Genomic DNA, 13,121 nt, shown 5'->3' on the forward strand with positions numbered 1-13,121 from the left:
CCAGCTACCACCACGGCAAGTTGGAGGCAAACCCAGTAATTCTGGCATGATTTTCATACCCATTGGGAAAGGTCTCTGAAGTTTATTTCAGCTTTAGCACGCACAGCTCACACGACGGCTCCAACTGCGCCCCCTCCCGCCCTTCCTCGCTTCCCTCTCTCCAGCGCTCCGATTGGCTGATTCAGTGGCTGCTCGGCCAATAAGCAGCCCGTTTGTTGGTACGCTGGACTTGGGGGGCTCGGGGAGTCGCCGCTCGCCTGAGGGAGCCGCTGTGGGAGCCCCGCGGTGGCCGCGCTCCGCCGGCTCGGAGCAGCGCCGGCATCCCGGGGGCGGCCCTGCGAGGTGAGTGTCCCGTGCGCCCCCGTGGAGGGGCCGGGAGGCTCCCGTGCCCGTGGCTGTGCCCGTGCGTGGCCCGCCGGTGAGGGCTGCGGGAGCCCGGCCTGACGCGGCGGGGCCTCGTCCGCTGCTCTCCATGGAAAACCTGGCGGAGGCAAGCGGGGCTCCCTCCTTCCTTTTGTGTGAGTGGCGTCCCCGCGTCCCTCTGTGGAAAGTGACCGTGCTTCGGTAAAAGCAGCTTTTGCTAAAATGCAGCAGAGAGAGATCTTTTAAATGGTAAAAACAAACAAAAATCAAGTGTTCTTTTTTAAACAAGTGTGGATTTGCAGTATAGATCCCAGGTGTGGCAACAGCAAAAGCTGGGGTGCCCAGGTCACTTCTCTTGTTTATTTTGAAGCTGAGAATCACACAAGCTCTGGGAACAAGAGCTGACATTTGAAATTTTTACTGAGGTTTTAAACAACTAAGGTAAAAGGAGATAAGATTTTGAAGGCAAAAGACTTTGAAGAGGTATCATTGTTTTTTGAGGATGTGCTCACCTGTTACAGCCACGGATTTATAGCTGAGAGACTCTTGTGACTGAACAACTTCCAGCTGTTTTGTAATACTTCTATTATAAAGACTTGTCATTTTTTTCCCCAGCTAATTGATATAGCAGGGTCTCATTAAAAGTGCCAGTAGTGACATACTAAATTCCTACATGTTACAACACTGTTGTATCTCAGTCCACAGTTTTGTTTGCAACCATCTACAGTGCCTGGTTTGAAAAAAAAATGAAACAAACCCCCTACCTGGCCAACCGACCAGTAGAAAAGCTGTGCAGAGGCCACATCTTTACCGTGGTTTTTGAAAGTATTGCACTGTTCTGTGCAGTTACACTCCATCAACTTCTGATCTACAGAGAATAGAGGGGCTAGTGATTGTTCTATGTTTTCTATATAAATAAAAACTAGAATTACCGTTTCTATAGCTGCGTTTCACTGGCAGTCCAGCCATGGAAGGAAACTCTTGGCTGTATTCTCTATCCTGTTGAATTCCTCTGCTGCCTTGAGCAAGATTATATGGATTTGGCAGAAGACTTGAGGATAATTCTGAAGACAGGCAGATTTGTAAGTAAACATAAAAGCATTCAGTTTAAATATGTAATTAATATGGGATCATACAGCCTTATTTAGATGTCATAAGCATCTGCACTTTCTGTCAAAACCTGTGGCATTCAGTATTTCTGAAAGACATAACCTTTAATCTCTGCATGTATTTTCTCCATATACAAAGTTTACAAAGAAACCTTGTCTTAAAAGAGATTTGAGGTTTTATTGTTGTTTATTTAGTGACTTAAAGAGAAAAATGCTTTATTGCTGTGCAGTTGTCAGTCTGATTTAGCTGCAAGTGGGGATAGTACATGGCGCATAGGCAAGCAAAAGATCATTGCTGAATGAATGAAATTCATGTTGAAGCATTATTTTCTCTATGTGCAGAACTAATCACGATGATGTATGAGTTAATTCAGCTTATGGTTCAAACTCCCACTGCTTCCTGCTGTGGTTAATTCTGGACTTACTGTTCTATTAATGTGGTCCCCGATATTAAAGACTGGGTTTAGCCTGTCTTGCATATGTCATCTTTTTGTTTGAGCTGTTGGGAAGGTTTTATCATGTAGCAGTGAAGTGTTTCTAAAAAAGCAGCAGAGAACTCTTTTTTTTTTTCCCCTTTACTAACAGTGTCAAGCAGTTAATAGAATATAAATTTTGGGTTTAATTGAGGAAAAATGACTTACAGATTATAAATGTGGATTTACCCCTTTAAACTTTTTGTCAGTGCTAAAAAGACTGGAAATGTTAGTATCCTCCCTTCAGTATGAAGAAATACTAGCTAGGAAAAGTTTGGTTTCTTTTGTTTGCATAAATCTACTAGATCTAAATGCATATGCAGTTGTTATAACTTGTTTTTCCATTAGAGATGGTCTGTAGAAGTTGGTAATTAAATATAATACAGTAGCTGAATAACCTTATAGCTGTAGCTACATTGCAAGTATTTCCAGTCCCTCCTCACCACCAGGACTAGATTCTTGAAAGCCATCCTGAAGTAATGAATGTGCTTAATTTTGTATTTTATTCTCTGCCCCTGGTTAAAATTCACTTGAATGTTATTGTTCCTATGTGGTACAGCAGTTTATGTCTTGGCATGGCCTTGTGGTGACATAAGACAGTTAATTGGTTATTGATTAAAGTATTTCCAGCCTGTCTTTTACTTCTGAATACTTTCTTTATGGATACAATAAATATTCTAATCCTATTTGCTTTCCAGACCTGTTTGTGTTAGGCCATTCCTCCTAATCCTGGAGAAGGAAGGTGTGAATATCTGTGAACATGGTAAGGACTTATTGAGATGGTTTTTGAGGTGCTTTGGTAGAAATAAAATAGAAAATTTTCTCTCCCCAGGACTAAGAATAAATTTGCATAATGAGAGCATTGTTTTCAGAGTGATTGTAGTTACTGGTGAATAGGAATTTTAAAAAATTCACTGTAATTCACATGTCCGTTCTAGGGAAACTGTTTCTTGTGAGACACTTGAAATTTTGTTTTATCAGCAGATTTGGGGTAGAGGGGATTGTTTTGACTTATTATTATTTGCAAATAGTGATAACTATATTCACTGCAGCTCTTGTAACTTTATGTAGTTTTACCAAGAAAAATAATAAAATGAGAAAAATCCAGTTTGCAAGGGAGACTGGGACATGTGTAGATGTAACGTTTGTCGTGTCTCGACTATCATTATAGATTCGAATTGCAGCCCTGAATGCGAGCTCCACGATTGAGGATGACTACGAAGGGACCTTCAAAAGCCATAAGACACAGACAAAGGAAGCTCAAGTAAGTAAACCCACAGTTTCCTTAAGGGAGTTTTGTCTTAATGGGAGTTTTGTCCTCTCTTGTTGCAGCGATTGTTTAACCATAATTTTTTGTTTTTAAGAAAGTTGTGTTACTGTCTTCTCTCTTGAATCCTCCTTTAGCAAGCTAAAACTTCACTTAAATTAGTTATATCAGGTCAGTAAGGCTAATGTTCTGCTATACGCTCTGGATGTGGACTGCTGTACAGTAGAAAGTATTAAAAGTGTGAAACCACTGATATTCGTAATAAATATAAATATGAGGTTATAATTATATTTAATAAAGTTGCCCTATGAAATGGGTTCTATTTTTTTTAAACCACAGGAAGCTGAAGCTTTTGCTTTGTACCACAAAGCTCTGGACCTTCAGAAACATGATCGATTTGAAGAGTCTGCTAAAGCTTATCATGAGCTGCTTGAGATTCGTCTTCTGCGAGAGGTCAGTGACCTTTAGAGAATGGAACTCCACAGAGTGTTTTTATATGTTGTGTTACTTCATTTCTTATTGGCTAATTAGAAATGTCAGCATTATCAATTGGCAAAGTTGTTTGCTGCTTTATTTGTCTAATTCCTAATGCCTGTGTTGCATTTGTTTTATCATTTCTAGGCAGTTCTTTCTGGCGATGAGAAAGAAGGGCTGAAACATCCAGGCCTGATGTTAAAATATTCCACCTATAAAAACCTAGCACAGTTAGCAGCACAACGGGATGACTTAGAGACAGCCATGGAATTTTATTTGGAGGTACAGTACGGCTGAAATAAAACACGAGAGCCTCAATATTTGCAAAAACTTGCTAAAATGGAGGTGTGCGCTTTACAGCATACATTTGTATGCATGTCTGAATTCTGTATACTCTCTGCTGTATTTTGTGGTATAACTGCTCCACCATTCAGTCCCCAAACCAATAGTGTCTCTTTTGGAAACATGCATGTCAGAAATATGAATAATGTTGTTTGATGTGCTTTCTAGGCTGTAATGCTGGACTCTACTGATGTCAGCCTGTGGTATAAAATTGGTCGTGTGGCAATAAAACTAATCCGCCTACCTTTGGCTCGTCACGCTTTTGAAGAAGGTCTCAGGTGTAATCCTGATCATTGGCCTTGCTTAGATAACCTTATCACGATCTTGTACACACTTGGTGACTACACAAGTAAGTACAGTACACAAAAAAAGTCTCAAGAAATATGTAATTTGACATATCAATAAAAAATTGTAGCAAGCATTCATATAAGAGAAAGTGTGTCTTGCACAAGAATTACCTTGGATATAATGGAGATTTTGACTTTATGATAGAGATTCTTTATTTCTTGATAAACCATGACCATTTGTATCAATTCTGGTTACCCCAAAAATAAATGCTTGTGGTCTCTTAGATCAGAGCTTCTACAAGAAGTTTCCCTGTAGACTGTTCTCTTGCCTTTCAATGTATGTTGATTTTTGTCTTGTCATTTCCAGCTACATAGTTACAGGATTGGGGTATAAAACTATAGTCTATTTATAGGTCATAGCTCATTATAGTTAATTGTAGTTACAGTAGTTGATACAACTGACCCTAAGGCTTTATGTTTGAGTAATATCCAGTAGTGATTGAAATGAAGTTTAGGAAACAAGTTGCAAGATGGTCGAAGTGCTGAATCTGATCCCTTGGTTTGTCCCACTGGAATGGGCTTAATTTTCTTCTTGTTACTTCCCATGTGAGTAACAACCTGGTGGGGTTCATTGCATGTTACTCTAATGGAATGTGCAGTTAAGACATTTGATAATATGGAAATGGTAAATGTTTGTGATTCTGCTTTATGATTCCAGTTTCTTTTGTACAGGAGTGGAGTCTTAAAGGTAAATAAAAGATGTACTGCAACATTGTTTAAACAAAATTAATGGTATTATTTTTCTGGATACAATACTTGGAAGATAGAATAAGTTGTTTTAACCATATGCATGTAATTATTTGACATATTATAAAGCTATTGGTCTATGCAAGTGTCATGTTTAGTTGGAATTCAGTGGTGTAAATGTGGGCCAGAAATGGGAGCTTTTGAATAAGCCAAAGTGGCAACTGACCATTCAATTTCTATTTCTCTGTCAGCATGTTTGTACTTTATCTGCAAAGCTCTGGAAAAAGACTGTCTGTATAGCAAAGGATTGGTTCTGAAGGAGAAGATCTTTGAGGAGCAGCCTTGCCTCCGGAAAGATTCCTTAAGGATGTTCCTCAAATGGTGAATGTCACCTTATAGTGTAGATTGATTTTGGGGAGTAAATTTTGGGTTTGAGGTAGTTCAGAAGAGCTGTTGAGATACAGAGTTGTAAGCTACAACAATATCTTGCTGACCTGTCTTCTGAATAATAAATCGATTTTAAGCATTGGTGCTACTGACAAAATGTTCTTCAGTAATTACCTTTGGAGAGAGGTAGGGGTAGAAAATCCGTTTGCTGCTGCTGACTTATTTTCATACCTAGGTATCTTGTAATCCATATTCCTTTTATATGTTCATTAATTTGCAGCTGATAGCTGCAGCATTTATTTTAGGAGTTTTCTTTTCCTCATTGGAAACAAAAAAATAAAAAAAAAACCAACCACACACTTAACCACTTAAACAAGTTACAAATTTGGGACTTGATACAGTATTCTCATATCATTAGGTTTCAGGGAGTCCTCCTAATTCTTATTGACAAATTAGGGCAATCTGAACACTTTGTATGTTTCAGTAGTTCTAGAGACCCTGATTTATTAAGCTGCCCAAATTATGGTTCTTAGAATGAGTTACATGCTGAATTAAGCCAGGGTTTCTAGCCACTTACTTTATTTTTTTCTTTTCTGGATTGTGATATCTCAAAGTGTGGATTATTCTTCCCTTTCAAAAATTAATTTGTAGACTCAGACTATACAAGGTAATTTTCAACTCCAAATTGTGTTGGTGATGACATGAATTCCTCAAAATCGCACTTTGGAATGAAAGGAATTTCTCAGCCATATGATGTTTTTCTGAATCAAAACCTTCTGTCCAAGAAAGAAAACAAAACCTCTTGCTTTCCTTTCATTTCTCAGTGTTTGGAAAACAGAATAGGATCATCTCCCTTTATCTTTCAATTTTTAAGGTGGAACAAAGATGTTGGATGGTGAACACTTCTATATGCATGCGATGAAGTTTGTAAAATAAGGCTATTTGGATGCTTGTTTTAACACTGTTTATGTTAAGTTATAGGAAAGTATCAAATTAATCTCTTCAGGCTTTTAGAAATACAAAAAAACAACCAACTCCCCAAAAACTTTAACTCCTCTTCATTTCTTGTTATTTCTTAGTGACATGTCTATCCATAATGTAAATGTGAGTGCAGCTGAAACAGGAAGAATCATAGATGAAGCCCTGGAGCTCCGTAAGAAACGACAGGCTTTGCTAGTGCGTGACAGGGAGCCAGACCTCAAACTGGTCCAACCAATTCCCTTTTTCACGTACGTCTTTATATTTCCTGTTTTGAAAAGGTTTCTCTGAAGCCATTTATGCTGTCAACGGTGTTCCTCTTCATTTTTCTTCGAAATACTTTTTTTTCATGTGAAGACAAACAGGATCTCTATTGCACTTATTTTTCTGGAATATTAATGTACTCCACATGTAGGTCCTGTTGCAGAGAAGTTGCTGCTACTTTTGGTTAAGGGTGAGATTTTTTTTTTATTGTCGATTGAATACATAATCTGAAAATTGTTCCTTGACACTACTTCTTAAGTGTTCAGTGTAAATTAATTTCCTCAGCAACCACTGCATAGACCTTTTTTTGTTAGAGACCTTTTTTGAAATGAGGCACATTATTTAATCCCATTTCCTTCCTATGGCAAGCAAGTCACCAGCTTCTTCTGAAAACTTTTGCCCGCTGCCGTGTTTTATTCTTGTTTTTTTTCTGAGTTGTGTATTCTAAAAGAAAACCTCCTAAAGGCCTCTGTTCCAGGCCTGAAGTTGTCAGTGCTGCGTATGACAGGAAATATAGAAATATATTCTCTAGCTTTCCTAGTGGGGGCCCAGATTCTGACACTCAGATGAGTATCCTCTCCCACTGAAAAGCTGCTCTTTCTATTTCTAAGCGATTGGAGAAAATGTTGAATGCTCTTAGGTTTTAAAACATAATTTAGAAAATAATGTGACAAGAATTAAGGAAGTTGTGATGCCATTGTGTTTCCACATGCAGGTGGAAGTGCTTAGGAGAAGCTTTACTTGCCATGTATCACCACCTCACAACATGTGATCCTCCTCGGCCCAGCCTGGGGAAAAGAATCGATCTCTCAGAATACCGAGACCCAGTTCAGCACTTGATTCTTTCTCCCACCTCCACTCCTGTCAGTGTTATTCAGCCAACACCTGTCAGCACCAACCCAGTGGTGACAATGCCAGAACCTGTATTACCTTTTACTCCAACGACACCCAATTTTCCAAGTCACGGTCAGAATTCATTGGAACCAGGAGCTGCTGTAGGTGAGCAAGGTACTTCAGTCTAAGATTAAAGATACTTACCTGGGTATGAAAAGCACTGCAGAATTCCTTGGGAAATACTGTCTTCAAAGTGTGTGTTGGTGGATCCAGAACCTTTTCAGCATATGCATAACATCTGGTAGAAGAAGTAAAGTTGGGCTTTATAAAATTAAATTCTGTTAACCATTCACATTAAAAAAGGAAGGCTACCTCAGCTGCCTGGAAATCATTGATTCCTGACTGAAACATAAGACCAGTGTTCAGGACAGTGGACTTACTTTCCTGTCTAATGGAACTGAAAATCAAGTTGGTTTGTTGTTTTCAATTGCTAATCTAGTGCAGGAGTATCGAACCTCTTCTGGCTTTATGCTGTTGATTCATACTTCAGTTTTTCAGTCTATAAGATTAGAAGAATCATGACACCATTCCAGCAGTGGTGCATGTCGAACTTCTAATGTTGTGAAGAGTCTTTATTCAGCTGCTGATGTGTAACTTTAAGAAACCAAGAGAACCAAGCTGTCAGCTGTAGTTAATTTAAATCTGTAGCAAGGAGTTTGAATATTTTATACTGTAACTGTTTATGTATTTACGTATCTAAAACTGTCAAGGAGTTGTTAGTATTTTGTTGATATTCATGGGAATTTACAGGTGTTGCTGGACTTCAGGGCAGACTCTTCTAATTCCCATTTCAGAAACTTCTTGAAGGCTAATTAATAATGCAGAATTTTCAGGAAGTCTGCTTCTTGCCTCAGACCAGCATTTTTATGCAAAATGCCATGTCCAGTTTATATTTAGTAGCGCCATTTTAAAAAAAAAATCTATCTTCAGAAGGAAAAGAATGAATCTCAAGTGTTGCTGTAGAACAAAATGCAGTGTCAACCATGAATAACTTTTTAAAAATAAAAACGATAATCTACTTTTTGTTTGGCAGTTTAAGCTTTGGTATTGGGTTTGTTTTGAGTTTGTTTTTTTTTTCATTCTGTTTTTAGGTGACATAGCAGCAGGTGATAAATCTAAGAAAGGGGTGAAGCGAAGGAGAATTACAGAAGATAGTGGTGAAACGGCAAAAAGGAGATCTGCTAGAGTCCGGAACACCAAGTGTAAGAAAGAGGAGAAGGTTGACTTTCAAGAGCTGTTGGTCAAATTCCTTCCATCCAGGTATGGTGGTGCAGCAGCTTTCCTTATGAGAATATCAAGAGCTAAGCAGAGGAATCTGTTTGGGGTTTTGTTTAATTGATATACCCCAAACCTTAAAACCACTAGACCCATGTATTTTTTTGAAGCAGATGTGATTAATTTTCTTCTCATGAATTTACTAAAACTCTTTTTAGTGAAAATTGCTAAAAACAATTTAAAAATAAGAATGCTTTCATTAATATGAAACCGAATTAGAGGACAATGCAGATGTCAAATTGGAGAAGATCAACAAACAAGGTAATCTTGGGTTGGACAAAATTTGGGTTACAAAATTTCAGAACTGGATGTAAATCTCTGGATGTGCTTCAGTTAATGTACTTCTGATAGAATACACACAGCATGCTATGTTTAGGTTTCACTGACTAGTGACGATTTTGTTGATAGTGCGTTTTTTTTTTTTCCACACAGATTAAGGAAATTAGATCCAGAGGAGGAGGAGGACCCTTTCAATAACTATGAGGTGCAGTCCGAGATCAAAGAAGAGAATTTCCAACATGTTGGACCGCATCGAATGTCGTTTGATTCTACAACATTTATGGAATCTGGTAAGATATCATCACAGCCCCCACTGTTCCTCTGGTGTTTCTTCCATATTGTAAGCTTTATTTTCTGTGTTTTCCTATTTTATACCTAAAAGATACAAAAGTATGCATGATTTTTAAAAGTGTAATTTTATGGCAAAGAAATATCTGGGAACAGGTGTCATTTTTATTAATTAATTATTTTTTTTAAAGTCTTGAGGACTGCTTAATTACTGTGTGCAAGAGCTCTGTTGTGTGGAGTTTCCCATTTACACAGATTAGAATACAAGAACTTCATTGTGCCTGTATGCAGTGCGGGAGAACTGCTGCAGGATTAGTGCATAAAACACTGTTGAAACTTATTTGTACTTTTGGTCTGCCTTGACCTTAGACCTGAATGGCTTTGTGTTTATCTGCCCTCTAGAAAAACAGGATGTTCATGAATTCCTGCTGGATAACCTGAACAATGGTGGGATCTTGGAGCTAATGATGAGGTACCTAAAAGTCATCAGCCAAAAGTTCCTGGTGAAGTGGCCTCCTGGCTTGTGTGAGGTGGTCCTCAGTATCTACAACAGCTGGAGGAAGCACAGCAGCAGTCTTCCCAATCCCTTACTGAGGGACTCAAGTAATCAGCACATCAAGGTAATGAAACACCTTTCCTTATATTCCTGTTTCTTTGCCACTGTGTTGCTCCCTATGTGCCACAAGTACTGACTGAAATCCAGCAGTTCAGTGCAGATTTTCCTGAGCGCTCTCTGCAGAACTGCTTGTCTAGCTGGCACATCTTTCATAAACTGCCCTCTCTGCAGCTCATGTAACTGTTCTTGAGCTCCTGAACATATCTGGGTGATGCTAAATGCAAGTGTACCCTATATAGATATATTTTTTTTTCAGATCATCAGTGTTTTTCCTTTTTAATAAATGAAAAATGAATTCTGAAAATTATGTTCAATTGACTTAGTTTACAAAACAAACAAACAAAAGTATCACTGTGTAGCAGATGGTTTTTCTTGTTGTATTTCTGTATTCATATATACATACCCTTTTTTAAACAAATGTAAGTGTATTCCTTTCGTTCTCATTATGAATCACTGTCCTCATGCTTGTGTATTTTTTTCATCCTTAAATTTATTTTATACTTCATTTGCAATGTATCCTTAGTGTAATAAATTTGGGTTTTGAAGATTGTGAGGGGCTATTCTGGTAACGTGTATGGGCTTTTGAACCTTTTCACAGGAACCTGGTTTTTACACCTGGACCTGTAGCCTTTTTTCCTATGAATTTAATCAGAATATAATATGTTCTTTACTGCACAAAACTACTTGGCAGAGATCCATGGTGATTCTTAATATACTCCTGAACTTTATCCAGCAAGCAGTAATAAGCTGGTAAGACTAGAGTACATACTCTGTCTCACAGAATCACAGAATGTTGGATGAGGTCCAGCAGTGCACCTCTTCTAGTCGGCTCCTCCACCCTTTGCTTCACAAAGTTATCGTCAGGGCACTGGAAGAACCTCCTAGACTGTGGCTGGCCGGCCGAGTAGTCCTTCCAACAAACATCAGGGAAGTTCAAATCCCCCACCACAACCAGGGTCTGTGACTGTGAGGCTGCTCTCAGCTGCCTGTAGAGGCCTCATCAACTTCCTCACCCTGATCTGGTGGCCTATAATAGACACCCACAACAGTATCACCTTTGCCAGCCTGCCCCTTAACTTTCACCCATAGACTCTCAACTCGCCCCTCATCTGTGCCTGGACAATACTCAATACATTGTAGTTGTTCTCTCACATAAAGAGCAACTCCACCACCACACCTGGCTGGCCTGTCTTTCCTGAAAAGGACATAGCCATCCATGACCACATTCCAGTCATGTGTGCTGTCGCACCATGTCTCCGTAATTGCCACTAGGTCATAATCTCCTGCCCTAACACAGGTTTCTGACTCCTCCTGCTTACCCCCCATGCTGCACGCATTGGTGTACAGGCATTTCAGAGAGTGAGCTGAGCACACCGATTTCACCCCAGGGGTATGGGAGGCCTCCCAGCCTTCATGAACTCTAGAGTGATGCCCTACTGATGCAAGCCCAGCTACTACCCCATCCCCCTTCGAGTCTAGTTTAGTTAGTCTCATGGAAATAATTACTGAAAAAATGATAGGATATAGACTTTTTATTTCTCAAATATCAGTACTTTTACTATATTCTGGAAACATGCTTTAAGCATGATTTAGCAATTCAATATAATTTTATTTCAGCCAGATACAAAAACAAGGATGTCACTTTTTTTAACATCAGGTGAAGCTGTTGTGACTACCTTCTTTCATGAGTGGGGATTTTTTTTTTATCCTCCTTCCAAATATTGTTTTATACCTGTTGATTTGCAAATGCCATTATATAGCTTTAAGGAGAGGAAGAATTAGTTATATCTTGGGAATAGAAATCCCTAGAGGACAAGTTGAAGGCTTTCTTTGAAGTAAATTGCAAATTTAGTGGGTTTTTAAAAAATTCTTTTAATGTATTTCTCCCTTTTTGATACCTCCATGCTTTTTCTGAAGGATATGATGTTGATGAGCCTTTCTTGCATGGAACTGCAATTAGATCAGTGGCTCCTGACGAAAGGGAAGAGCTCTACAGGTGAGAACCGGATGTTACTTTCTCCAGACTCTAAAAACACTCAAGGTATATGAAGAAGTGTTTCTGGGAATTCATTGGATCTTGGAGCTATTTTTTCTTAATGAATACTTTTCAGATCTGCATTTTATTGGTCTATCAGTTGTTTGTCTTTAAGTAGATCAGAACTTTAAAAATACTAGTATGTGGGACTCTTTTCATGGGATGCTAGTAACTTGATGATAAAATATAATTAATTGATTTACAGTTTCTCCACGAAATTGCCCTGCTGCCTCTGTGAATGGGAAGTTTGGTCCTGACTTCCCAGGAACTCATTTCTTGGGAGACCTGTTGCAGCTGTCGTTTGCATCCTCACAGCGAGATTTATTTGAGGAAGGCTGGATGGAGTTTGTCACTCGGGTATATTGGCTGAAAGCTCGCTTTCTAGCGCTGCAGGTTCGTTTTGCTTTTGACTTAACAAATAAAACCTTTCCCAGATTGAAATCAGTGGTGTTCAGAGACACTGCAGCTGATTTGGGAATGTCAGCTTGTTTACGCGTGCACATAAAATGAGCTCACAACATAGTGATTGCATTTTACATTTTAAATAATTAACTATCCCTAAGGGTAGAGGTGGAAATGAAGTAGGAGGTCTCACATGCTAAGCTAATATTCAGATATGGTTAATATGTAAGTCTCTATTTAACTTGTGTTCTGCTTAAAATATGTTTGGACCAAAGTTATTTGTAGTAATGTGTAGCTGTAAAACATGGACTTTTTGGGACCTGGGCTAGTGGATGCTATCAAAGTCCCAGACAGTCCAAAATGCAGCTTTCAGCTGAAGCAAACTGTATGTTTAATTACTCTCCTCTCTGCATTTTCAAGGTAATGTGATTCTTCTTTTGGAGAAATTATGCAGATTTTTGACGCAGAGGGCTTTAAACCTATCACTAAGGGAATAATTTGAAAGAAATGTTATTTGATCCCAATGTTTTTTTTCTCCAAGCATTGCTTCCTCAGGACATCAAAGAGTTTGTTTATGCATCAATTATGTTTAAGTCAATTGTCAACTATTGATGTGAGTCAGTTGTGAACTATGTAACCAG

General features: G+C 38.8%; 1 protein-coding gene across 1 annotated transcript in view; it reads left to right on the forward strand.

Annotated features, from left to right (window-relative positions):
- Positions 1 to 239: 239 nt before the first annotated feature.
- Positions 240 to 13,121, forward strand: part of CABIN1 (calcineurin binding protein 1) — a 101,939-nt gene continuing 89,057 nt past the window's right edge. Inside the window, exons 1-15 of the mRNA XM_080355504.1 lie at positions 240 to 342; positions 1,307 to 1,445; positions 2,644 to 2,708; positions 3,117 to 3,209; positions 3,552 to 3,665; positions 3,834 to 3,968; positions 4,197 to 4,377; positions 5,314 to 5,443; positions 6,529 to 6,678; positions 7,407 to 7,699; positions 8,677 to 8,845; positions 9,293 to 9,429; positions 9,830 to 10,047; positions 11,961 to 12,039; positions 12,284 to 12,471. Of these exons, the coding sequence (XP_080211630.1) occupies positions 2,706 to 2,708; positions 3,117 to 3,209; positions 3,552 to 3,665; positions 3,834 to 3,968; positions 4,197 to 4,377; positions 5,314 to 5,443; positions 6,529 to 6,678; positions 7,407 to 7,699; positions 8,677 to 8,845; positions 9,293 to 9,429; positions 9,830 to 10,047; positions 11,961 to 12,039; positions 12,284 to 12,471 (1,890 nt within the window). The 5' untranslated portion in view covers positions 240 to 342; positions 1,307 to 1,445; positions 2,644 to 2,705. The remainder of the gene's footprint in view (positions 343 to 1,306; positions 1,446 to 2,643; positions 2,709 to 3,116; positions 3,210 to 3,551; positions 3,666 to 3,833; positions 3,969 to 4,196; positions 4,378 to 5,313; positions 5,444 to 6,528; positions 6,679 to 7,406; positions 7,700 to 8,676; positions 8,846 to 9,292; positions 9,430 to 9,829; positions 10,048 to 11,960; positions 12,040 to 12,283; positions 12,472 to 13,121) is intronic.

This window comes from Nesoenas mayeri (genome assembly GCF_963082525.1).
Source record: "Nesoenas mayeri genome assembly, chromosome: 17".
In the NCBI taxonomy this organism is placed as follows: domain Eukaryota; kingdom Metazoa; phylum Chordata; class Aves; order Columbiformes; family Columbidae; genus Nesoenas; species Nesoenas mayeri.